Raw genomic sequence first — 26,614 nt, forward strand, 5'->3', positions numbered from 1 at the left:
CCTCAAGGAGAAGGAGGAATGGATTATATTAGCAATGAGAGACCTCTGCACTTTGAAGGTAACACAAACAGACATGCAGCCATATGTTTTGGAACCATCCAGTCTTATTGCCGCCTTGTAGTGGCCAGGGCCAAATGGCTTTATGAATAGCCAGGGTGTACAAGGAATTAATTTGAAACTGGAACACTCAGGACAGGAAAGTGGATAATGAGCTATTCAAATGCTTTTGCAGTGCCGCCGTCAGCATTTCTCCACTTTCTGCAGCCCTGGTGTCTTCCTCGGCTTCATTTTACTTTACAGTACTGATCACCTCGTGACATCATCTGCACTTATTTGTTTATCCATTGTTCTCATCCTCTCAGTGAGGGAAATGTACAAGGGATCTCTCTGGTGACCTACATCACCAGAATGTACAGTCCTCGAGGGATCACTTAATGGCAGCAACTAGAAGAGTGCCTAGCACACGGTAGGTGCTCAGTAGATATTTGTATTGAGTGAATGACTTCTGATACATTCTTGTATAGCTTTTAGCACCATGAAGATTCAAGTTCAAGATGAAGAGTCTATGTATGAGCAAAATGAAGTGTAGAGACTCTAGTGGAAGTTTAACACCTGAGAGCTAAGAAAGGCCTTGCCATTGTGAAGTAGTTGATGATGTTTAATGTGCTAGTGAACTAATTATAAAGTCTAGTACAGTAGAGGACCTTCAGGTGTACATCCTTATGTAACAGAAAATTGGCTCGTGAAATTAGGGAAAAGCTGGTCCCTAGTTAGGAGAAAAATATTACACTTTCGTATAGTATTTTGAAATAAAGGAATGGGAGAATAATGCTAATCAAAAGTTAACTTGACAGTTACTGAGGTACTTGAATCCTTAATAAAATAATAGAAGACAAATGTCAAAGGAGAAAGGGCATTGAGCATTTAGAGAATATCTCCAATGCAATCAATAGTCAACAATTTTGAAAGACAGATGACTTGTCAGATGAAGTTGATAATTTCAAAACTTAATTTACATGATTGTTGAACTAAATTGGTACAGTGAAAGTGATATAAAGGATTTGATATGGATAAACATATAAAATTTTATGTGAAGAATTAATTTAGATTTGCTTGTACTCAGATATTCTCTTTGGAGAGCACACTGTGTGAAGAACAATAGTGCAAACTTAATAATAAAAAATTAGTAGAATGTTGTTGAGATTCTTGGCCAGAGAGAGTTTATCACCAATATGTCAATTAACAATTCTTTGAGCTTCTCCCAGGAGAAACCCCCACCCCCCCCGCCTTTTTTTTTTTTGGTCTCCTCTGGCCATCTAATATCTGTAATTGTTTTTTCTTTGCTAAAAAGATTGCCCTTATAATACTTGAGACAATCAATGTGAAAAGGATGGAGGTGGATGGATAGTCACATTCGTTCATCTTTTTTATTTATACAACAACATTTTAGCAAACATTTGCTGGGGTGGAACCTCTAAGATTAATGAGGGAGACAGATGGGAGAGTACTGGTTCTAATCAGTGAAATTAACACAAGGAGTGGTGTCACTTATGCTTTCAGAACCATGGGTACTCCTTAGAGAAGGTGGTACCCTCCAGGCTGACCTTAGAGTGGTGAAGATGGGGTGGAATGGGGAGGAAAGGACGAGGTCTGGAGGAGTATGTGGCCTCTGGTCACTTCAGAGCGTTCCAGCTGGATCTGAGTATAGGGTGGAGAGGTGCTACTCAGATCACGGGGGTAGGTGCCAGGGCTTAATCTGATGTCCTGTGACCCGACTGTACCAACCGTTCTGAGTCATGACATCTGACGTGTGGTTTAGCAAAGGTGTTATGGGTGTTCTGTAAGGGATGCATCCAGGTGGCCAGGCTGGAGGGAAGGCACACACGAGGTGATGAGAGTGCACCAGAAGTCTTCAGCGCAGCTCAAGAAAGTTTCAGCATAGTGCAGTCCTGCTACGTGGAATCCTGAAGTGTGGTGGTGGACGCTAGAAAGGCTGAATTTCATCTTCCATGACCTGAGATCTATGGAATCGTCTTAACAAGATCCCCTGGCACGTTGCGTACACATTAAAGTGTGAGAATTTCTGACTTACAAGACCCTGCTTGGCTCATCCAGGGCTCCCTCCCTGGCATTCACTTTCTACATCACTTCTTTAACTCTACCCTTTAGCCACACGGAATTGCTTGCAGTCCTTTTAATTCTGTAGAACTTAAGCGTCTGGCCTCTGCCCCTGCAGTTTTCTCTGGCTGCATGTTTTTTTCCTTTCTGTCCACCCCACTGGTCAAACACCACCATCACCACAACCAAACAAAACCCCAAACGCACAAACCCAAACCTTCAGCATTGATGTCTTATTCATTCACTTCTTCGATGGTTCAGCACTTGTTCAGGGTGACCCCCTGGGGAGTGTGATGGTGACAAGTGCAGTGTTATTCTCTAGGAGCTGTGTGCTCAGGGGAGGCGGATCCCCAAACCCAGGATGACAGCGCGGCAGATACGCTGGTGGGATCAGGCCATAAGAGGAGCCCCTTGTAGAAGTGGTCAGGGCTTCCTAAGAGAGGAGATCCCAGGAGTGTGAAAGGACAGCAGGGAGAATTTAGCCGTCCCTTCTGTCGTGAAGTCTTCGAGGATGCTCTCGGAAAGGTACCCGCTTAGGTGTTCTGGTGGCTCTTGGCTTTCCTCCTGAAGCATCATGATCACACTGCGCGGGGCTGGGTGATTCGTCTGCCTTTTCCACCGCGCTGCAGCCTCCACGAAGGCAGAGGCCATGTCTGTGCCACACCCTGAGCTCCCCAGAGACTGGTGCTCAAAAGTACCCGCTGATAAAGAGAGAGAGGTTTCTGGTTCTGTATCGGTGGGCTGGTGGGGAGGAAGCCACATAATAGTGGGTTAAAGGAAAAGGGAGGGATGAAGCAGTCAGCTCCTCTTTCTCCGAGATCACTTGTCAAGGAAAGAACCCAGAGAGCAGTATCTGGGGAGGAACCTGGAGGAAGTGGGGGTGGTTCTCTTTTAAAGGTCTCTGAGTCGATTATTCATTTGACAAATATCTATGGGAGAAGGTACAGTTGGACCTCACTCTTTGTGGAGGTTCCCACAAATATTGTTGAATCCAGTCGCACGTGTCCCCAGCTGATGGTGAGCAAGGACCTTCCGCCTCTTTTTCAGTGCTCATACTGTAAACAGGGTCCCTTTCATGGTCTATCTGGTGCCATGTTTTTCACGTTTTTGTGCTTTTGGTTGGTGATTTTGCTGTTCAAAATGACCCCCGAACATAAAATGCTGTTTTGTGCTCCTGAGTACAAGAAGTCTGTGATGTGGAGAAAATACACGTTAGCTCATCTTCAATCAGGCATGAGAGTTAGTCCTGTTGGCTGTGAGTTTCATGTTCACGAATCAATATCTATGAAATGAGGTGTCTCTAAACAGAAACGCATGTAAAACACAGCCATTCATGGATGGGTTGATGAAATTGCTGGGAGCAGAGGCTCTGACCTCACCTGTGGCCCCTCCTGGACCAGTGCTTCAGTATTTCCGAATTCTGGGAAGGTTAGCAGTGGTCTCACGGCACAGCTGCCACGCACAACTGGAATCAGGTACTTTCTCTTCCAGGGGCCACTCTGGGTCCCGGGATCAGGCAGTGAGGAAGACAGAGCCGGCCTTGAGGCGCGCGGTCCTCGCCCTGCAGCTGGGGTGACTGTCCCTGTAAATAGAGGGCACGTGCAGGGCCAGCACACATCTGGGAGGGAAAGCATCACCACTCGCAGTAACACAGAAGTCCCCCCGTCTTTTCCTGGTCTTTCTCCGAGTATTTTGTTCATTTTGTAAGAAGAGCTCGGGAGTAGCTCCTACCTGCTCCCCGCTGCCCCGTGCGTGCCCCTGCTCCCGTCTGCTTCTTCCCCGCTCACTCTCTTGTGTGATCAACTTCAATCCCCTCCTTGCTCTCTTAAGGTATTTTTCTGAAAATACAGAAATTAGCAGCCAAAGTTTCCCACAGTCTTGTCCTAGAGAAAGTCCCCCGTGCCCCCTGTGCACGTGGCTGTGCCGCTCACCGCCCTGGGTTGAGTTGTGTTGGCACCCTGGGGTGTCATTCCTCTTCTTACCCTCGCCTCCTCCCTTCCACTCACACCTGGTTTTACCTGCCCTTAGCCCTCGCCGGGCAGGTGGGGGTCTGCTCAAGTATTTGAATGGTCAGAGAGGAATTCACTTGGAGTGATTTTTCCACAATACACAACTCTCAAAGGACCCTTGGCCCTGTATTCATTATTCTGTAGACTCTCTAGAAGAGCTGTGTCTAGTAGATGTTGGCAAGTGCGTGTTGACTTCACACCTGCCACAGCAGAACAGAAAGGGGACCCCACATCAGCGAAAGGGCCAAGGTAGCCCTTGGAAGCACTGTTTTCTCTGCTCTTGGGGCTGCCTGGGTGTTCCCCATGGGCCTGGAGGGAGCTCAGGACCCTGGCAGCACCCACCCTGTTCCCAAGTTCTGTCTTAGCAAAGGATTTGGGGACACTGAGTTTTTATGTCCGGATTTAGTAGCCAGTGCACATTTTTATAAGCCCCTGGTCACTCCCATAATGGCCTCAGGCCAGCCCTCCCCTCCCCCAGAAGGCCGGGAGGCAACCATGAAAGGCTTTCCACCTCTGCAGCCAGACCAGAACCACTCTCTCCTACCCTCAGGGACCACAGGAAAGCAACCCCCGAATGAAATCTTTAACGGTTAGGAAGTTTTTTTTTTGCTGACTGACGTATTTTTTTTAAATTAATTAATTATTTAATTTTTGGCTGCGTTGGGTGGGTCTTCGTGGCTGCACACGGCCTTTCTCTAGTTGCGGCTCGCGGGGGCTACTCTTCGTTGCGGTGCGTGCGCTTTGCATTGCGGTGGCTTCTCTTGTTGAGGAGCACGGGCTCTAGAGCGCAGGCTCAGTAGTTGTGGCGCACCGGCTTAGTTGCTCCGCGGGCATGGGGGATCTTCCCGGACCAGGGCTTGAACCCGTGTCCCCTGCATTGGCAGGCAGACTCCTAACCACAGGGAAGTCCCACTGACTGAGGTATCTTAACTAAGAAAAATTTAGGTTCCCACTTTGGGGGCATGTGCGCATGCGTGCAGGGAGGGAGGCGGGGCGGTTGCAATGATAGCGTGAAGACCTGTCCTCCAGGTGCACGCTGGGCTGATGCTGTTGGGAGGAGGGGCAAAGTGGAGTGGGAGAAAGGGGTAGAGGAATCCCACTGGCGTCCTGAGCTCCTGCAGGCCCGCTGTCGGCGCTGCTGCCGGCGGGGCAAGGGCCGACTCTTCTCGGAGTGGGAGTGTCCGCGGGCTCCAGGCTCTCTCGTGTGACCTGGTTAGGCGGGGGATGCACCGATGGCCGGGCGCTGATGGAGAAGGACGGGAGCCCTGCCCGGCTGTGCGGCTCTGGTGGCTGTGTCCCTGCAGTGAAACCCTCCGCTCCCCTCGCCTCTTGGGTACTTCATCCCCGGCTGCTTTTCCTTAATCCTGTCGTGTATTTGTCCTTCCTTTAAACTTTCCTTAATTGCCCCTTCCCGAGTCAGCCCTCTGCTGCTCGATTGGATGGATTTGAGGAGTTGGCGCCCTTCGAGGAGCAGCCCCGGGGCATAGGACCCTGTGCAGTGAGAACGGGGTTGGGTGGAGGCTAGAGGCTTCTTGGGGTGGGGTGGGGGGGGGGCACGGAGGCACCCGAGTGTGGAGCATATTGGAGGAGCCGTCGGTGTGGGTGGTCAGCAGGGCGCCAGGATGGGTGCGGCGGGAGGAGACCGTTCTAGGAGACAGGGTTAGAGAGATGCCTTCCGTCCCGGTGGCTGCAGGCCTTGACCTCGAGACATCTCGCCGGGGACCTTCTGTTTAATTCTTTGGGGGGCTTTTATTTACTATTTTAAATTGAGATAACTGTAGAATCCCATGCAGTTGTAAGGAACAATATAGAGGGATCCTTTGTATATTTCCCTTACTGGTGAGATTTTGAAACACTGTAGTATTAGATCAGAGCAACCCTGAAACAACCTGTTAACCTTATTCACATACGCCCGCTTTTACTTGTACTCATACGAGTATCTGGAGGGCTCCTCATCAGGGTGGTTGTGTTACCGGTTTCAGCATGAGAAAGAATTCTAATGATGCCAGTTTCGTATGCCTCAGAAAAATTCTTGGTTTTATTTTGTAAATGTTCATATGACATTAGAACGTTGCATGTATATTTTCCCCTTGACTCTCTTTTCTCTCTTTTCCCTCCTCATATGTGTCTAAGATTCAGTGGGACCAGTGAATGCATCCTCTTATGTATAGAAGTGGGTTTTAAACTCAATCTTTCCGGGGAATCACCTGTTATCTCTAGTGAAGTGGAAGCACATTGTGGCTTTGACACGTCTTAGTGCTTCCTGGACAGCAGTGCGGTCAGCTCCAAATGGCACGGATGAAGAGTCTATTGACAGGCACTCCAGGGACAGCTGGGTCATAGAGGAGCAGTGTGACCTTTGACCCAGCCCTACAGTCTCTGTCCAGGCCTCAGTGCACTTATCTGTAAATGTGATATTTCAATTTATCTCTAAGGCGCCTTCCAACTATAGTATTCTTTATTTATTGCTTGTATAGATATAATGTATATATAATAACAGGGTGATAAAGTCACTTTATATCCTTCTCTCTGAGTCATTCATTGTTTTTTTTTTGTTTGTTTGTTTGTTTTTTGCGCTGTACGCGGGCCTCTCACTGTTGTGGCCTCTCCCGTTGTGGAGCACAGACTCCGGATGCACAGGCTCAGCGGCCATGGCTCACAGGCCCAGCCGCTCCACGGCATGTGGGATCCTCCTAGACCGGGGCACGAACCCGCGTCCCCCGCATCGGCAGGCGGACTCAACCACTGCGCCACCAGGGAAGCCCCATTCATTGTTTTTTCAAGCTTATTTCCTGCCTTGCCTTCCCTAGATTTCTTCCAAGGATTTTATCTCAGTAAGTGAAATACTGATAAATACCTTGATAAAAAGGGCAACTTATATTGGAAGGTGGACTTTGCAATCCTGATGCCAGATTTTTCTCCCTGTGGCATGTGTTAATAACTTGGTCCTTCTCACTGTGAGATGTGTCTTTAGGAAATGTGTAATTGCCCCAAAGATGGGGGAGACGGTCTTCATTTTGCGTGAAGAGTAATTATGCCGTTTGCATCGTATGTTCTAATAGAACTTGTGTCACTGCATACATATTATTTTTAGATTTGGTTAAATACCTTGATGACTGCTGCCTGTCTTATGGAAAAGGTTTCTTCATTGCCTTGAGTGGGTAAATAATTTAAAAATCACTTGAAGAGTAAAAGAAGAGAAACATTGGGAAAGTTGATTAGGTGTAGGGGTGCAACGTGTAACCGTTAAAAATGTATGTATCTGGGGCTTCCCTGGTGGCACAGTGGTTGAGAGTCCGCCTGATGATGCAGGGGACACGGGTTCGTGCCCCGGTCCGGGGAGATCCCACATGCCGCGGAGTGGCTGGGCCCGTGAGCCATGGCTGCTGAGTCTGTGCGTCCAGAGCCTGTGCTCTGCAACGGGAGAGGCCACAGCAGTGAGAGGCCCGCGTACCGGAAAAAAAAAAAAAAAAAAGTATGTATCTGCCCTTTTAGTATTTGTTCTAATTCATTATTAGATGTTCCATTTTCCCACTTATTTAAAAGGCACCTAATCTAGAGAAGCAAATCAATATTTACAGTGCATTAGTGCCACAGAGAATTTGAGATCTTGTGATGAGGGTTTATTGCTGTTTTATCCACTCTTCAAAGGAAGGCCCACATCAAACAGCTATCCGGGACCCGGTGACATCGCGCCCACCCCCCGTGTGCTTCATCCAGTAGCTTAATTATTGAAGATCCTCATCTTTGAATTTTCTTGTTAATATTTCAGAGGCTATACTTTGAAAATATATATATTAAATAACTCAGAAGATTATGAAGAGAGAAAGTTTTACTATCATGTTTTGAAAGGCATTGATTTTCCTAAAATGGAGGGTGAGGAATCGTAACAATAATGACCAAATTACCTGAAATGAGAAGCTCCCATTATTTCTAATTGCTCTGAAGAACACAAATTACATCAGATAATTAGTAATGCTGAAATAGGCTGCGAGCCCCAGAAATATGGAGCAAATTATAGGCAAAAAGGCCGTATTTGTATTTTATTTCTCTGAGGCCAAGACAAAATTGCATTCTTTCTGCAATATTATGCTTTATCAGTACCGTGAGAGGTGGGGAGCTTGTCAGATGAATCAGGCAGTTGTGTTGCGTGCTGCTTTTTGTTGATAAGACCAGACGTTTGGAAGAATCTCTTTCCTTAAAATCAAGTTCGGTTCCTCCAAAGACCTCACGCCAGTTGTGGCTACTTCTGCACTGTTCCCCACGACTCTGTGCATCTTCATCCTCCTTTGTTGCTTGTAATACTTTCCCTTATTTAGAGGCAACTGGTAATTCCTGTTGATACTATTTTGAAATGCTGTTCTATTTTTTTCTAGTACATCTTCATAAATTGTTTTAAATTCTGTTAGGATGAGGTTTGGTGGATGAATACTAGTGTAGAAGTGTATCCAATGTGGAATCACACAATTTTTAGCATTAAAAGGATCTTCTGTCCCCATTAGTGCAGCCTCTGGTTTTATAGATGGGGAGACTGAGGTCCAGTGAGGTGAACCAACATGCCAGGATTATGCGTTCAGGCCAGTGGTTCTTAATGTGTGTGGTCTATGGTTCCTTCACATCAATAAGGCCATTTCAGGGAGACTGTTAGGCAAAACTCTTTTCATTATGTTCCAGAAACATTTTGTGCTGTTCACTGGGTTGACATCTGCACCAGTGGTGCCCAGACCCTGATGGGTAAGAGGCAGGCTCCTTGGCCCAAAGTGAGATGGTAGCACCAAATGTATTCTTCACCCAACTCACCCGCAGTTTAAGGAAAAAAGCCATTTTATCTACTATTTTTGACGAAGCAGCAAAATGATGACTTAAAAAAAATCCTGACCCTTGAGTACACAATTTAATATTTTGTGTGATAGTATAGATGGTAGGCATAAAGTACTTGTACATATTGAAGATCAGTGGTTTATTGAGAAAAACTTTCATGTGATAATTTGAGTTGTAAGCTGAGGTAACCATTTTTAGCGGAACACTATTTTTGTTTGAAAGGAGGCTGGAAAAACTGTGCTTATTCAGACTTTGGTGTCTGGCAGGGTTTCTAGAAAATGGATGAAGTGAGCCTGTCACTACATGGCAAATGACTGACAATATTTGTTGCCAAAGATAGCATTCAAGCTTTCTAGTAGAATTAGATTTTGGAAAAACTTATATCCCACTGTGAGCATGACAACTTCCCAGTACTTAATGATTTTTCTGATGGAATTGGTAATGATATTCACATATGTGATTTTCTGATATAAAGAAATATATCAACATTCAGAAGATTGGCAAAACCCAATTAATAATATATTCCAAATAACTAATGTTACAAAATTTGTCACGGGTGAAAGATCTATTCCAGGTGTAAGACAGACAAATGTAACAGAGAACGGGAAGTTTACATTCCATATTGTAGCTGACCTTCGAGAAACTAATTTCTCAGGTTCTGGTGTGCTATCAAAGAAGAAGATTTACAGTTATCTGAAAAGATTACTAACATTTGATTTCCTCTCCCAGCTAAATATTTGTGGAGCTAGTTTTCTCTTCGTATACTAGGTCATATCGCAGCAGGTTGAATGCAGAAGCAGCAGTGAGAACCCAGATGTCTGCTACCAAGCAAAATGTGAAAAAGTGCTGCTACCCCACTACATATGCTTTATTTTGTAAAATTGTTTTCACAAAATCCTGTTGTTTATGTTAACATGTAATAGGTTTATTATTGTTAACTTAAAAATGAATAAATAAATATTAAAAATTTTTTTCATTTTCACTTCCAGTATGGTAAATATCCCTAGCTATAACCCACATAAACAAAAGCTCTTGGGGGTCCTCAGTAATTTTTAGAATGTGTGAAAGGGTCCTGGGGTCAGAGTTGAGAAATACCGGTGTAGGCGGGTCTCGCTTGGGGCATGCTACGTCATCTTATACATCATACTTCCTCTATTGAACCAGTAGAGGTTTTTTCTTTCCTTCTCCTATTTTAGCATTTTTGAAATTGGGGCTCCAGTTGTTTCAGTCTGTATGTATAGCTGATGTAATAGTTCTTTAACTCTCCCAAATCTAATGATGCTATTAGTTAAAATCGGTATTTGATTTCTAGGTGTAAGTAATTTTACTGTGAAAACAACAAAATTCTTCCCTTTTACAAAATTGAGACTAATGTTTATATCTGCAAGTAGCTAGAAGTGGAGTTTGTTTTCCAATGAATGGTTGAATAATAGAATTAATTTCATGATTTGGGTGGTGATGGAGCACTGACCCAGGCGCCTCAAGTTCTGGACAGGAAAGTGTCCCTGCGCTCCTCCTGTCACCTCTCCGAACCTCCGCTTACTCATCTGTGAAGCAGGTTGCATGTTCCTCCATTGGGACTAACGTTAAAAACAAAAAAAGATTTAGATCCTTTCAAGTCACTGGTTTTTTAATGTTATTTAATCTGTGTGTGTGTGTGTGTGTGTGTATAAACTGGATGAAAATGACATAATTTTCACACAACCATAAAACGAAGAAGAAATTATAAACCAATAAAAATGTAGATTTTCACCATCAGTGTGAGACACCGTGTCTAAATCGTAGGCAGTATGGGCATGGACACGTGGTGTGTTTGTTACAGGGTCTTTATATTTGGACCCAGTTTTGCTGCCCGTGTACACTCTGATACTCTGTTCTTGCAGCTGAACAATTGCAAGAAAAACTTAACTTCAAGTTCATCATGATGTCACTTGGCGTTCCTTTGTTGAGAACACGTTGTTTACTTTTTAAAATGAGTTCTGTTCTTTCCTCATTCGCCTGGTAATCAGATCTAGGACACCTTCCTGAATTTGACTGTGGTCACTACTGTAACCATGGGGTCTGAAACTGCATGGGGGTACTCAGTTACAGGATGGTGCAAATGAAAGATCCAGACTGTCCTTATATTCATTTCTTTTATCGGTATCACTAAAATGAAAACAAGAAGTGGAATGAATTGTGAGCAACTCGTAGGAAGGGCTGCCTAGTAGCCCGTCTCCTGGGACATCCTTTACACTGTGGTTGATGTAGATGCTGCCTGGGGGCTGTGCCCCAGCATCTCCCCAGAAGGTGCAACCCAAGGGTCTGCAGTCCTGCTGTAACCCCCCTGGCCTCGAATCCTCTTTCTTTCCCTGCATCTAGAATTTTGAGAGTTACAGATACAAAGAGGTAGAGTGCTAATTATTTGTGTCTGTTTCAGACTAACAGATTAACACAGAGATCATGTCCCTTCAGAAGATGATGATCCTAATTCATCTAATCTGAATCATGTCTGCAATGTATTTCTCTTGGGGAAATTTTCAAAAACAAGTTGAGTAAGCTGTTTTATTGTGTCCTAGTGAATTTGGTGAAATTTATAGTCCCTGAATTTATTTGGGGGTTGAAATGGACTTTCATGTGGTTATTTTATTATTGTGGGTACTGCTTTCAGTCATTACCTCTGTACCATTTTAAAAGGCCTTTTGTGAACTAATAGTGCTTCTTTTAGACTTAATACACACACACACACACACACACACACACACACACACACCTTGAGGGATACTACAGAATTCCTTAACAACTGAGTAATCAGCGACCCTGTTAATTGGAAAGCAAAGCTCATATCTAAGGAGCATTATTGTAATTTCCCAGAAGTATTTTATTCTTCCTCCTCCCCACTTTATTGCTTTTCTGCTTACAGTTTTGATTTTTGAATCTGGGAACAATTTTGTTAATTGAGAGGGAACTTTTTTATGGTAAGAGCATTGTACTATTAACATACATAGTTCCTTAGATGTACATTTTTGTGAACTTGTTTTGAGAGTGACTGTATAGTTCTTTGTTGTGTTTTATTTTTATTTTTTTGGTGCAAATTATAAGCAGCAAGAGCTGTCACAAGTTTTTACACACACTTTTTACACACTGAAAATTATTCTTCCCCATAATTTTCATGTATGTGTTTCTCTCAGCAAGTTAAGATAACCACCAACAATATTAAATGTTCAGTATATTTTTTTCTCTGGTAGTGTTATTCAGGCTCTTTCTTGGTTATCAAATCCTTTATTGGAGGCAAACGTTAAATGCAATATTATTATGATTCATATGCTTCTGTTTTCTCTGGTTGTTTCTAATTTGCTTTAACATATTGGCTTGACAATGGTTTAAATATAACATTCAATGTATGTAAGTAGTCTATCTTTAGTTTCATATCCTCAAGGTTCTCCGTAGCCACACCACTGAGCAAATGCGTCAATGTTCCAAAAATGTTTCTCATGGTAAATGATGAGTTTACTCCTTCACTGCTAAAGCTGCTTTGTTCGAGGCTTTTTGTAAATACTTAACTTGTATCCTAGTTTTTGAAAAGATTACTCTAAGCGTAATTTCATCTAAAATTTTTGTCTTATGTTTATTATGCTTTTCACTCTGTTGATGTGTGGGGCTTCTGGTTCTGATTCTCAGTGCTACAGACTCATGTGCCTTTATTCCTCTCTCTGGTTTTGTAGTTCTGTTCCTTGTCTGTAACAGTGATCACATCTACTAGGATGTTCTCAGTGCTGCCATTACAAATTTTAGCCCGGGTTTGTTGTTGATTTTGTTAGAGTCATTGCAAACACACTCCTCTTTCATTTGAATACAGTTGCTAAAACACCATCTTTTATGGAATTGTGTATGTGAGTATACGGCAGACACTACCTGCGTATTGGTGTACTACTCTTAAGATTTCCGTTTTCTTAAGGATAAGAAACATGTCTGTGCTCTGTACTTTCTGATAATACTTTGTTAAACAAAGGAAATATTTTATTTAACAGGTTTCTTTAATAGCCGAGCCAAACCAATATCAGGATGATAAGAACAGCAGTGGTGATTATCGTCACTCTATTGAGTGCACACCGTGTGTCAGACACTGTCTTACGCACTTCAGCTCATTCAGCCCTCCCAGTACCCTTAGGAGAGAAGTACTGTTTTATTGCTGTTTGTGTAGGAAGGGCCACAGGCAGAAGACAGGGAGGCCACTTGCCCAGAGCCACACAGGTGACCAGGGTGAAGTGCAGATGCCATACCGGCCTTCTCACTCCAGATATCCTGTAGGTACCATATTTCTTTCGCAGTGACGTTTTTAAAGGGACTAAGGGAATTTCTATTTAGGAGGCTGGCCCACTGTCACCTTAAAGTGTTATTCTATTCTTTAATCTTTTGCTTTAACTACCTTTATCCTAATATGTAGTTTTCAGACGTTAGGTTATCTTTAATAACGCTGCTTTGTGTTGTAGATATGCCTCTTCACGTCCGACGAAGCAGTGACCCAGCCTTAATTGGCCTCTCCACGTCTGTCAGTGATAATAACTTCTCCTCTGAAGAACCTTCACGGAAAAACCCCACGCGCTGGTCGACAACCGCTGGCTTCCTCAAACAAAACACCGCCGGCAGCCCTGCAGCTTGTGACAGGAAGGTAACTGCTTCTAGTTCCTGTCGTCTTTCTATCAGTGATGGGAGTCAGCCATGGGCCAGGTCTTTGCTTCCATGGCATCCCTGCTACATCCCCTGTGACCTTCACACCAAAGTTCAGATAACTTATTTTGTATTGCCCTTGAATTTTCTGATTAAATCCTTGCTATATATTGTGTATCTATTTATGTATCCATTTTTGGAATGGATAATATGTTCCTATGATGAAAAATGAAACCTTTTAACACGAAGTATGTACACCTAAGGGCCCTCTCCTAAGTCCTAACTTGTCTGCTGGTCACCCCATGTCTCTTCCTGGGAAACCCCATCATGAGCTTTTTGCATGTCCTTACAGGGATCTTTTGTGCATGTATAAACATATATTCATGTTGGCCCCTGAGGTACATTAAAGAAATCACAGCATGTGAACCGTTAAGGATGAAAGTGGACGCCATCCATGGTCATTTGCTCTCTCTACTCAATTGAAACGAAATGGAAGTGTACTGTCTAGTCTTAATAATATTCTCTCCTTGACCAAATTTAATTTGTCCATGACCTAATTTATTTAGTCTAAATAAATAAGCTTTATTTTAGTCTATTTAGTCTACCTTTTTTCCAATTTGTGTTAATGCTCCTTGTCATATATTCCTACAGAAGCCGTACCATCCCGTTCTGTTATACCTCTAACCTTTTACCCAATGAGCTTTAAGCTGTGCTTGTCATTTTCACTGCTGAATCTATAAAATAGCTTCTCAGCAAACATCTGTTGAATGAATTAATAAACATTTTTCAGTGCAGCCAGTAATTGAGCACCATACGTATCGAGAAGTGTGGAAATATATTAATCACATATTAATAGTAAAAATCAATGTAGTTTGATATTTGCTTGATTTATCCTTTGCATCTATGTCAAAATACCTGTTTTAAATATTTCTTTTATCTTGGTTTCACATTTCAACAAACTCTTCTTCGTACCAGTTCAAGTAAAGAAAAAAAAAAAAAAAGAAGAAGGGAATATGTAAGTTTAAACTGAGAAGAATCTACCAAGAAAATACAATGTACTATATAGTCTGATTTTTTGGATGAGGGGTTTAACTCTTCTGTTATATTTTATTAGATATGTGATGAGTTTCTTCTCATTGAGATTAGCCTGAAAATTTAGAATGCTTTATCATGCAGTAGATTCTATTCAAAGAATCTGGTTTCTGAATAGGCCTCGTGACCTTTAATTTGTAATCGGAATAGACCTGATTTCCATGGATATTCACAAATATATAACAAGTCAAGTTGGTAGTTTAAAAAAATTTATTACTTTAAAAAAAGGTTTTTGCTTAGTTGAAGGATAGGGGGTCAGGAGTCACTGAGGTAATCAAAGTTTTCTTTTTAACTCATTCAACATCTTGGCTGTATGAATCAGCTTCAGTTACAGCAAACAGAACCACAGGAGCTATTTTCAACATAAAAGGACTTAATGTTGAGAATTTGTTTTTCAGAAAATTATTGGAAGGGCTAGAAGAGCAGGCCATAGGCTGGGCCCCCAGGGCTTTCTGGACAATGCAGTACAGCGTGTCTAGCTGGCCCGAGGAGGGGGCAGAGGTACAGGACCTGGCGTCCTGCTGCCTGCATTGGCCCAGTAGACGTTAGCACTGTCTCCACCTGTGCTCACCTTGCCGCCTGTCACCTGTGGAGCTGGGCCTGAACCCAGGAACACCCTAGAAAACGCCGTCATCTCCACGGCTTGCCACTAATAACAGCCCAAGAAAATCCCCTATTTCACAATTATCATTAAAATCTCAGGCTGTTGAATCCAAATGGGCAGAATGCAGTTTGCTCCAGATCCTTATGTCTAGGGGTGTCTGGGAAACGGACTTTAGCCTTCCAGGCTCTGCAGCCCAGGGAAGCTGCCTGGAGAGGATGGAGATGCTTATGGCCAGCTAACCATGTCCACCTCACTGCCATTCTCTTTTATTTTATTTCTTGGCCGTGCCATGTGGCATGTGGGATCTTAGTTCCTCAACCAGAGATTGAACCTGCGCCCCCTGCAGTGGAAGCATGGAGTCGTAACCACTGGATAGCCAGGGAAGTCCCTCATTCGTTCTTTTTTAAATAACATGTGTCTATCATTGTAAAAAATTGGGCAACTAGTAGAATAGAACAAAATTACATTATCCATAATTCCAAACTCATCAACAACCAGTACTAAGATATAAGTGAACACGCAAACACACACACACACACACACACACACACACACACACACACAGTCGGAGTCATTCTTTGTCTACATATTTGCATCCTGATTATTTCTACAGTTTTTTCATCTCATAGGGATTTCCCCTGGTGTGAGTTTTGTTAGAAAATATTTTTAATGAACACAAAGTATTCCAGGGTAGAGTATACTTTATCATTCTCTTACTGTTGGACATTTATACTATGTTTTTTCACGTTATAAGTATCAGCACTGTAAGACAAACTTGAATATAATTTTGTTTTAAAAATGGTTACTTTACCCAACAAGCTTTTTCCCTATCGAGAGTGGTATTTAACGTAGCCAGATGCCTACACTTTCCCATGGCAGAGACCTTGATTCACACACATATCTCTCGATGAAATCGTATTCACGTACGACACACATAAAAGGTAATGTGTAATGAATTTGTCTTTTGAATTATCTTTGGCTTTGCTTTTCAAATACCTATTTACTAAGTTTCCTAGTCTAGATTTTTAAGCTGTTTGTATTTTAGTCTGTCTTATTTTCAGTTATAAAACAACTTCCAATGTCTTCAATATTAAGAAAGGATGCTTGGAGGAAAGCATACTTGCTTATCAGTATTAAATTTATTTACTTCTGTTGCGTCCATGAGAGTTTACCTATGCTGGGCAATTTCAAGATGTTATAAATTCTTATCAGCATGTAGAGGTTTAGGTTTTCTGTATAAAAACACGGAAATCAATTAGTTAAGCGTTCACAGTCCTGTGATTCATTGATCTCTAATGGTTAAAATAGGTTGGTGTTCTTGTGTAACTCATCTGCATACGTAAGTAGCTTCTATTCTTCCAAGTTAAATAAGCAAAACAGTTTTAGTGTAATGTCACCAATCAGTTAAAATCTCTTATTTCTGAACCAGGCAGTTCCTTTGTCATGTGTGAGAACACAGCCACGTTGAACTTTCCCTTGTGGTTCAAAACCACAGATGAGAGGTGGAGTCTTGCCAGTTAAAACAGTAATACTGTTTCATCCCAGTGTCAAGTTTAGAGGGCAAAGTTCACAGATTTTGATGCTGCTAAGCCAGGTGAAGGCTCGAAGAGACCAAGGGTTTCACGGGCTTCTGGATTTCTTAAATTCTGTCATAGTTTTATCTGGCAGTGAGGCATAGAGGGGATGAGAATCTTGGCTTTTTTTCAAGGTTCTTTGGAACATTGGCTTATTCCTGTTACCCAGCTCTTTGTGGCTGACTGCCCTTTTCAACTCTTAGAGACCATTTTGCTCACAATTGGTGTGGAAAGTATCTTGCTAGAAGATGTATTTTCATTTGAGATTTTGTGTGTGCATATTAATACTTCATCTTGGGAAAGAGTATTTCAGTCAGTGTGAATTCTCAAGTCGTTCTGCCAGCTCTTTAGCCATCCTTACTAGGTCCATGTCCCTGTGAATGAAGAGGCCACCAAGGATGTGGATAGGGTTTGATTCATTCCACTGTAATGAGGCACTTATCAGAATCAGTCTGCCATGGGGTTTTAGGAAGCAGGTCTCTGTTCTGTTCGTTGGGCAGTGGTTGTAAGCTGTTGTTCCTTCCCGTAAATAATAAGAGGTGTTGTTTTTCTAAGTTATATTGCCCCCCAATTAACATGGGTAGAATTAGCATAAACTCATATTTTGACTAGTTTCCAAGGGAGATTCTTACCTGATCAGGGAAGGGGAGGAAAGTGGTAAGAGAACATATTTCCTTGGCATCATTAGGTTAAAAAAATTTTTTTTTTCCCATTTCTTAAAGAGATGTTTAAGAACATCTCTGGATGTTTCTGACCCTCTGGGTTTATTATTTCTGTTTGATTTAGTTGCTTGTCACATTTGATATCTTTCCAATACCCCTGATGCATGCAAACTCTTGGAAGAGGTGCTGTCTTAATTATGTCTTTGTCACCTCTCTTTCCATTACATTCAAAGCAATGTGAGATCTTCCTTCTAACTTTAGAAAATGATTTTTACAAATCTTTCTTGTGGTATATTTTGGGTCCCCAAACAGTTTTTTTTTCCCCCGATAATAGTATTTCTTGCTCTTTGCATTTTCTAAAGAAATGAAAAATATAAAGAAGCAGATAGGTCATTTGGGGTCTCGATGATGAGTGTTGACATTTGGTGTATGAATTTGAGGACTTCTGTGGAGCATAGTATAGCTCTACACAGATGGTGGCTGTCCTTGATACCAATGGGGAGTCATCCAATCAGTACAGTTTAATTTCCTGCCTTTTTCCCTAATCTATGTTATACTGAGAGCATTTTCCTTTGTCTTGTAAATATCGATACTTTGCACAAGGTTCTATTATGTAATGATTTTTTGGAGTTGTTTATTAACTTTATTTGGTGATTTTTCTTGTTGCTTAACATATTTATACTTTAGCTTTTTTTTTCTTATTTTGCTCTTATAAGTAACCTTTACAAGTACTCTTCAGAGAATATCCTTATATACCAATTTATGTTGACATCTCTGATTATTTTCTTAGAGTAGATTCCTCAAGTAGATTTATTTGACCAAGGAAACAAACATTTTTAAAGCTATTGATAATTGCTTCCCATAAATTCATGAATAATAAAGTGAAAAGTACTTATGATGTATAAAGAGCTCTGTGAGAAGTCCTAGATGGGGTGGGCTGGGGGCTGAGGGGTAGGATGCAGAGCACCAAGAAGCAACTGGTACTGTTTCTGAGTTCCAGAACTTACTGTCTTATTGAATAGTTTAATAGTTCCGTTTGGCTGTGTATCAGAATTACCTGTGGACTTTTAAAGATGAAACAAACTTATACCAATAGATTCATTTACCCATTTCAGGAAGTTTGTGTGTTTTTCTTTAAAGCTTCTCTGTTGATTCCGGGGCACAGTCTCTTTTAAAGAACTTGGGTCCAGCGGGAAGCGGAAGGTATCTTTGTCTGTCAAGAGATGGCAAATAGGAATATAATCGTTATTTTGATATGTCTTCGTTTTGGGCTATTTTTTCTATCTTAGAATAGAATCTGGAACATTTAGCATATTTGGTTTTGTGACACTTCACTTCTTTTCACACTTAGCCCAAATTTTTAAATGAAAAGCTATTAATTTTAGTTTTTTTTTAAAGTATTACAACACCCCATTGAGATATTGGCTCCTATGTTATCAATACAAGACTAGAACAGGAAATATTTTTCTAGGTAGAAGCTATGATAAAAGCACTGTTTCTGTTTACTGTTACTTGGCACATCCCACCTCCCCTCCAATCTTAGTTCAAGTGCATTTAGATATGTAAAGTCAGGACACTGAATTCCCAGCATTAGGGTCACCAATCAGGCACAAGAAGCCTCCAGAAAATGTCTGGTCCCTGTTTTACTGAGAGCGAGAAAACTTTTACAGTTGATACACAGACAATACAGTAGCAATACATTTGAATCGTGTTCCACGTGGCTTTTTAAAATAGCTGCTTACTGGCTCATTCATTCATTCGTTTGTTCATTCATTGTAAAATGATATTCTATATATATTATATATATATATAACTGAATTACTTTGCTGTACACCTGAAACTAACACAACACTGTAAATCAGCTATGCCTCAATTAAAAAAAAAAAGAAATGGATATTTGCTCTCTTTAGAATTTTTTTTTTTTTTTTTTTTTTTTTGCGGTATGTGGGCCTCTCACTGTTGTGGCCTCTCCCGTTGCGGAGCACAGGCTCCGGACGCGCAGGCTCAGCAGCCATGGCTCACGGGCCCAGCCATTCCGCGGCATGTGGGATCCTCCCGGACCGGGGCATGAACCCGCGTCCCCTGCATCGGCAGGTGGACTCTCAACCACTGCGCCACCAGGGAAGCCCTCTCTTTAGAATTTAAAAAGAAATGAGAACTTTTCTTTTTATGCAGAACCTTTGTAAAAGCTTATAATCTTTTTTTTTTTTTTTTTACGGTATGCGGGCCTCTCACTGTTGTGGCCTCTCCCGTTGCGGAGCACAGGCTCCAGACGCGCAGGCTCAGCAGCCATGGCTCACGGGCCCAGCCGCTCCGCGACATGTGGGATCTTCCCGGACCAGGGCACGAACCCGTGTCCCCTGCACTGGCAGGCAGACTCTCAACCGCTACGCCACCAGGGAAGCCCAAAGCTTATAATCTTGATCAAGTAAATTATGTACAGACATTAAAATATAAGTAAATAAAGTGATATTCTAAATTTACCTATTTTTTGCTTTCTCATCCTCTTCTCAAACCTTTGGCTTCTTGGTCTGCTTCTTCTCATTTTTTCTTTCTAATGTAGAAGGTGAGTCAGAGTGGTAAATTTTTTATTTTTGAATTAGTCCATTTGACCAGCTTGCTATTAAAAAAAAAAGGTGTCTATCTTTTGGTTTTTTATGGGCCAACCATAGCTTCCAGCTAGTTACAATAACCATCTAAAACCTCAAAGGATGGACTAAGAAGTTTTTTAAAACTACGTTTCCTTTGTGAGAGCCCTATAGCTGTGTTTAATTTTCTGGGGTATTTGCTTCCAGGGAAATCCAGCTGAGACCCAGGTCTTAGGCTATCCTGCTACAACATTAGTACTTCTCGTAAAAGGCCTCTAAAACTATAAATTTCACCCTTCTGTTTTGCATATTAAAAGATCTCAATTAGAATGCACTGCATTTTTGTTCAGTAAGTGATAGTTCTACTCATTTTTAAAATAGGCTAACGTCAAGTGCCAAGCTGCCCTAGCCTGAGCTGTTAGTAACTGAGACTCATCTATTTCTGTGCCACATTTAGGAATATAATCCCCCTTCACATACTTTAAATATTATAATTTGTGTTCCAAGTTATGAAATCCTGAAGTGCTATTGAGAAAATGTTTAAGCCTGGGTGTGGTATTTTTAGAGTTCACACACCATTCCAGGAATATGAATCCGAAGCAATGTCAGAATCCTTGCTGAGCAGCCTCGAAGTTACACATCACACAGAGGGAAGTGAAGATGTTACACCCGTTTTTCTTGATTTGGGAGAGGAGACCAGGAACTGGCACTGATTAAATTATATTGAACAAAAATTCACGTATTCTTTAGACACTGAAGAATATTTTGGCCTCATTTCATCTTTCTAAGTTGGTGTCTATTTTTAATTTTTAATACTTTAGCTTATAAACGTACCTACTTTGGGTCATGAAGTCATGTCCTGTTATTAAAGAGAAGAGCCTAGTGAGGTGCTGGGACTGAGGTACCTGGTGTTTGCTTTCCAGCTGCTGGGGCAGCTCTGTTTTAATTTGCATGTGTTCTAGTTGCCATCATGTGCTGCGCTGCCTTTGGGGCAATGTTTTTTACAGGGTGGGGATAAAAATGGTTTCCATCTGTCCCATCTCCAAACTGTACTGTTTCTGAGGTTTTGGTATTTTCGTGTAATGATAGCCAAGTTGATCTGAGTACTTGCTTCTTGCTGGCTGTGTTATGTGTTGTATCTCATTTAATCACCTTCTGAAGTGTAAGTAGTGTGGCCATTCCCAGTTTATTGGTGAGGAGGTAGAACCTGAGAGAGTTTAAATAATTCACCTAAGAATTAAACCAACTGCTGAAAGATAAAGTTGTGTTATGAATCTCAATTGTCCTGTTTCATATTCTGTGCTCTTAAGTATGCTACCCACTTTCCAACATACTTACACAGACTTTATATATTGCCCAGTGTTCATTTAGTTGAATATTTTAAACTGTAAAATATTTCATAACAACCTTCTCATTTCTATCACCTCTAAAACTTTCTGTTAAGCAATTAAAATAGGAATATAAGAATAACCAGCATTTATTATTAAAACCAAAATAATTTTGAAAACCTCACCAAGTCATATTATATCTTCACATCTTAGTCTTGAGTGAAAATATGCTAGCGTCATTAATATCACTACTAATAATCTGATTTTGGTAACTGATCTCCATTTCTTTCCCCCTTTTTGGGGGAACTTTTGTCTTTGTGTTTTCCAGTCCTTGTGATTGATATTTTTATCATTGTTATTGCGAAATTATATACTCAGCCCTCTTCCTGATATTTTATGTGTGTTGTTCAAAACAGCTTAACAACAACAAAGTAAATAATGATATAATTGGATTTTAATCGAAAGACCAGAATAAATATCCACGAGACTACGGTGATACTAATAAGTGATTGAATAAAAAATAAAATGGGGAAAAGGTCCAAATTTCCTCGCAGGAGAATTCCAAATAATATATGTTATACTTCGCCCTCCAGAAGGTGGAGCTTAATTCCCCTCCTCTCGAGGATTGGCTGCCTTTAGTAATTTGTTTCCAAAGAATAGAGGATGGAATGAGAAAAACATTAACTCTGTAGTGGGGAACTGTGGTGAACTGACCTGAACCCAGTGGTCAAGGTTAGTTATCACTAGTGATAATTCATGGTGATGGTATGAGCCCCTGATGTAGTGTAATGAGATGGGACCTCAGTGGACTTTTCCCCAAAACTCCTGACTCCGGTTTGATCATGAGGAGCCTTCAGACAAACCAAAGTTGAGGGACGTTCTACACGACACCTGGCCACCGTTCTACACGACACCTGGCCACCGTTCTACACGACACCTGGCCACCGTTCTACACGACACCTGGCCACCGTTCTTAAAGAATGCCATGGTCGCAAAATACCAGGGAAGACTGAGAAACAGCTTCAGATCAGAGGAGTCTGCGGAGACACGGTAGCTAAATGCAGTACGGGATCCTGCCGCCAAACAGGGATGTTAGTGGAAAAAACTGATGACTTGCAGATAAGTCTGTAGTTCGGTTAACAGTGTCGTACCGATGTTAATGTCTTCATTTTCACAGATAAACCAAAGTTATGGAAGATGTCAACATTGGAGAAAGCTGGGTAAAGAGTATGCAGGAGCTCTCTGTACCATCTTTTCTGTAAATCAAACCTTTTTCCAAAACAAGAAGGTACAACATAAGTTGTACCACCCACATTTTGTGCCGAGAACTGGATGCCAGTTAATGCACCAATAATGAGAATTATGGAACGAGGATTCAGCCACTGGGCTCCATGAGCCTCCTGACATACCTGTTTGTTCCCTGAAATGTGTTTTTTGCTTTGAAAATGAGTTCTGTGGAAAGTTCAACTGATTTTGTTAAATATTGGTTTAAGGTTGGCCCCCTTTACTGCTGCAAGCCTGAGTTTGAGAAATGCGTCAGCTTTAGACACGCTGCATCTTCAGGACTGGGAGCTCCCACTTTGTCTTCAGTTTTTATCCTGACGACCTCCTGCGTCAGCTGTTTCTTTTTCACTTTATTCAGATTGTTAAGATTTTTTTTTAAGGTGTGTGTGTGGGGTCAACAGCAATCACTCAGAAATTTCCCAGAATCACATTTTCTAAAATTGTAATTTTCAGTTATAATTTGAGGACTAAAGCAGTTTCCTTGAAAATTAATATTCTTCTCAGAGAACATGCTTTTTCTGCTGATGGGGTTTGGAGAGAAGGACTTAATTCTTCAGAAGTCTGAGCCATTAATTTCTTTATTCTAAATGCTTCTCTTGTGGAGGTGGAGCCTCACAGATAACTTCTTTTGGTTTTTGGGTTATAACCCAATTATATCATTATTTACTTTGCTGTTGTTAAGCTGTTTTGAGCAATGCACGTAAGAGATCAAGAAGAGGGCTGAATATATTATGTCTCAATAACACTAACAACAATAATATCAATTACAAGGATTAGAGAAAACAAAGACAAAAGTTTCCCCCCAAAAAGGGAACGAAATGGAGATCAGTTAACAAAGTCCGATTCTTAGTAGTGATATTAATGAAGCTAGCATATTTTTACTCACGCCTAAGATGTTAAGATATAATAGAGACTTGGTGAAGTTTTAAAAACGATGCCAGTTTTAATAATTAATAAACTTTATTACTGCTGATTAGTGCTGACTATTCTTAGATTCCTATTTTAATTGCTTAACGGAAAGTTTTAGAGGAGATAAAAATGATCTTCGACATTTTTCAAAAATGTATCTGTGGAAATGGTTTACCTGAGGAGGCCATTTCACAATTAAGGGGAGAACTCTACAGAAACTAAATTGTAGATGGTACCCGAGAACTTTTCACAGGAATGACTCAATTGTTCTGCTGACCCACCCAGTCCATTGAGGTTATGTTTGTAAACGGAAAAATGTAAGGAGCTGCTAATATTTACATTGCCACATTAATTATATATGGTGCCAATTGTAGTGATTTCTTTGGATATATATTGCTTTATTAAGGTAAAAATGTTTTCAAATTTTAGCAATTTCTTTGAATATATATATATATATATAGCTTTAAAATTAAGGTAAAATATTTAGATAGGTAAGCATAAAAGATTCATCTTGCACATTTGGATAAGATGTAAGATGGCAGATCTTTTGGAATCAGGCGACTAAGTGTTTTACTCTCTCTCCCTCACCTCCTCGCATCTGTTCCCTCCCTCTCTTGTGCAGTTTGCTCCTGATGCCAGATGCGATCGTTATTTACAATTTTAGTTTTGAGATATGAACATTTGGAGTTATGTGTCTTTGAAAGAAAATGAAATGTAGATGGGTATTTTGTACCTTCAAAATAAGAAGCGTGTAGCACTTTCTAAAATGTTGGAAAATTGTGTCAGATTCCAGTTGGTTTCGTGGAGTCGAGCAAGCGCCGCTCACATTCTCTATTGTTGTTGTGGAAAATGAACGGCATCTGACTCGCAGCCCTGGTATCCTGTGTTTTTCTCCTGCACTTGCCCTTGGTGGAAGGAGTAAGGTCAGAAGTGGGGGTCCCGACCCTGCTGACTGTGGGGTGTAGGTGGCTGTAGAACAACTAAGTGACCGTGGTGGTTTTTGTGAAATTCTGTGAAAGAAATAAAACGGGAGCTGCTGTTTTTGCTGCTTCTCTTTTAGCTCTTTTCCTTAGTTCCTCAGAACACAGGTGGAGATAACGTCTTTGTAACTTGAAAAGAGATTACACTTCCTCCCCATCTACCTTCTCCTCACCCCTTATGCGTGTTTTCATAAGATAAAGGAGATAATCCCAGTTATATCAGACAAGAGATCATTGTATTTAAAATAATTTTATAAATTTATTTATTTATTTTTTATATTTGGCTGAGTTGGGTCTTCGTTGCTGCGCGCGGGCTTTGTCTAATTGCGGTGAGCGGGGGCTACTATTCCTTGCAGTGCTCTCGGGCTTCTCATTGCAGTGGCTTCTCTTGTTGCGGAGCATGGGCTCTAGGTGCACAGGCTTCAGTAGTTGCAGCATGCAGGCTCAGTAGTTGTGGCTCGCAGGCTGTAGAGTGTAGGCTCAGTAGTTGTGGCGCATGGGCTTAGTTGCTCCGTGGCATGTGGGATCTTCCTGGACCAGGGCTTGAACCTACGTCCCCTGCATTGGCAGGGGGATTCTTAACCACTGCGCCACCGGAGAAGTCCCTAAGACAATTTTAAAACAAACATTTTACGCTTGATTATTCCTAAGACTATGTAGTATTTATCAATGAACCAACCATCTGTAACATAAATAGAAGTTGTGATTCAAGATTGTGTAATGGCTTTGTCCTACTTGACAAGCAAGAACTTGGGAGATACTTTCCCATGGGAGGGGGTCATTATATAGGCACGGCTGGATATCAGAAGTTATACCCAGTTATACCCAGGTAAACTGCGCTTCCTGCTTAGATGGAGAATGAGAACTTGGAAATGTCATCACTCAGAAATCGGGCATTGAAGTGGGGAGGTATAACTGTGGGATCTGGTTAGTCATCCTAATCTCCATAGAGCATTTGTCATAACTTCTCTGAGTCCCCGTTTCTTTTTTTAGACGGTGAGAGCTTCAGCTGGCGGTTCTCTAGCTTTTTCCTTCCAGCTTTTAAAATTCTGTATCTAAAGTTTTTCATGGCATTCTGAACTGTTGAGGTGGGTTAGGAACAACTGGGGAAATTGGTTCCAATAAGGAGCCTGAATGAGGCTCAGTTTTGCTGATCTTTTTCTTCTTGGATTTCCTGGTCTGCTCCACAAGCAGGTCTGGTAGCTTCAGAGACCTTTGTGCTCTGATGGTCACCTCTGGAAACACCATGGCCTTCATAAGTTGGTGTACCTCCATGTGAGATTTGACCAACCCCTTTTATGCCAGATCCTTTATGTTATAGCCTGATGCGTATCTGTTCCAGGGGTTATTTTTCTTACCTGATATCAAGACTGTTAACAAGGTCAGTTGTAAGTTGTGAGATAAACCTATAATGTCAAGCTTCTGGTTTTGTGAACATGTCAACCTGAAGCATTTGCTGTGCAACAGGAAACTTATTTGCAAAATTAATTTTAGTTCTCAAATGTGTTCTTCCATATTGGAGAGTTCCAACATGATTTTTTTTTTTTTTGGTGTATTTAACATTTTTGAGTGTCCCACTGATCTAAATGTAATTTTATGATCTAGAAGCTATTGAGCATGTATTTATGATACATGCTGGAAAAGGCATGAGTTATAGTTCAGAATTTTTAAGGCGAGAATGAGTTTTGAGAACTGTGTATGGTACCTTTAACATTTCAAAGGAAAAAGAAAACTAATATAATTTGGTGTGCACGCTAGGAGATTTTACTTTATACATTAATAAAAAAATTTGCTTGGCTAAATTAATATTTTTCAACTTTTGTTTTGTTTTTCTTTTTTTACTAATTTCTGTTCAAAACATAAACTCGGTTTAAAAAGAAAATTAAAATAGTTAAAAATAAAATATTTATTACTTATGAAATTTGAGCTAAAGAGGTGCTGTGGTAAATGTTTTGGCATTCAAAATCTTTGGACTTTGACCCTTTTGTTTTTTAA

The 26,614-nt window shown here is 41.2% G+C and overlaps 1 protein-coding gene across 15 annotated transcripts in view; it reads left to right on the top strand.

The window, feature by feature from the left end:
* PARD3 (par-3 family cell polarity regulator) overlaps positions 1-26,614 on the top strand; it is a 634,176-nt gene that overhangs the window by 267,140 nt on the left and 340,422 nt on the right. For all 15 annotated transcript variants that reach the window (XM_082847455.1, XM_082847464.1, XM_082847462.1 and 12 more), the window contains exon 4: positions 13,421-13,599. In XM_082847455.1, coding sequence (XP_082703581.1) covers positions 13,421-13,599 — 179 coding nt within the window. The remainder of the gene's footprint in view (positions 1-13,420; positions 13,600-26,614) is intronic.

Source organism: Leucopleurus acutus (assembly GCF_964270905.1).
Source record: "Leucopleurus acutus genome assembly, chromosome: 1".
NCBI classification, from domain to species: Eukaryota; Metazoa; Chordata; class Mammalia; order Artiodactyla; family Delphinidae; genus Leucopleurus; species Leucopleurus acutus.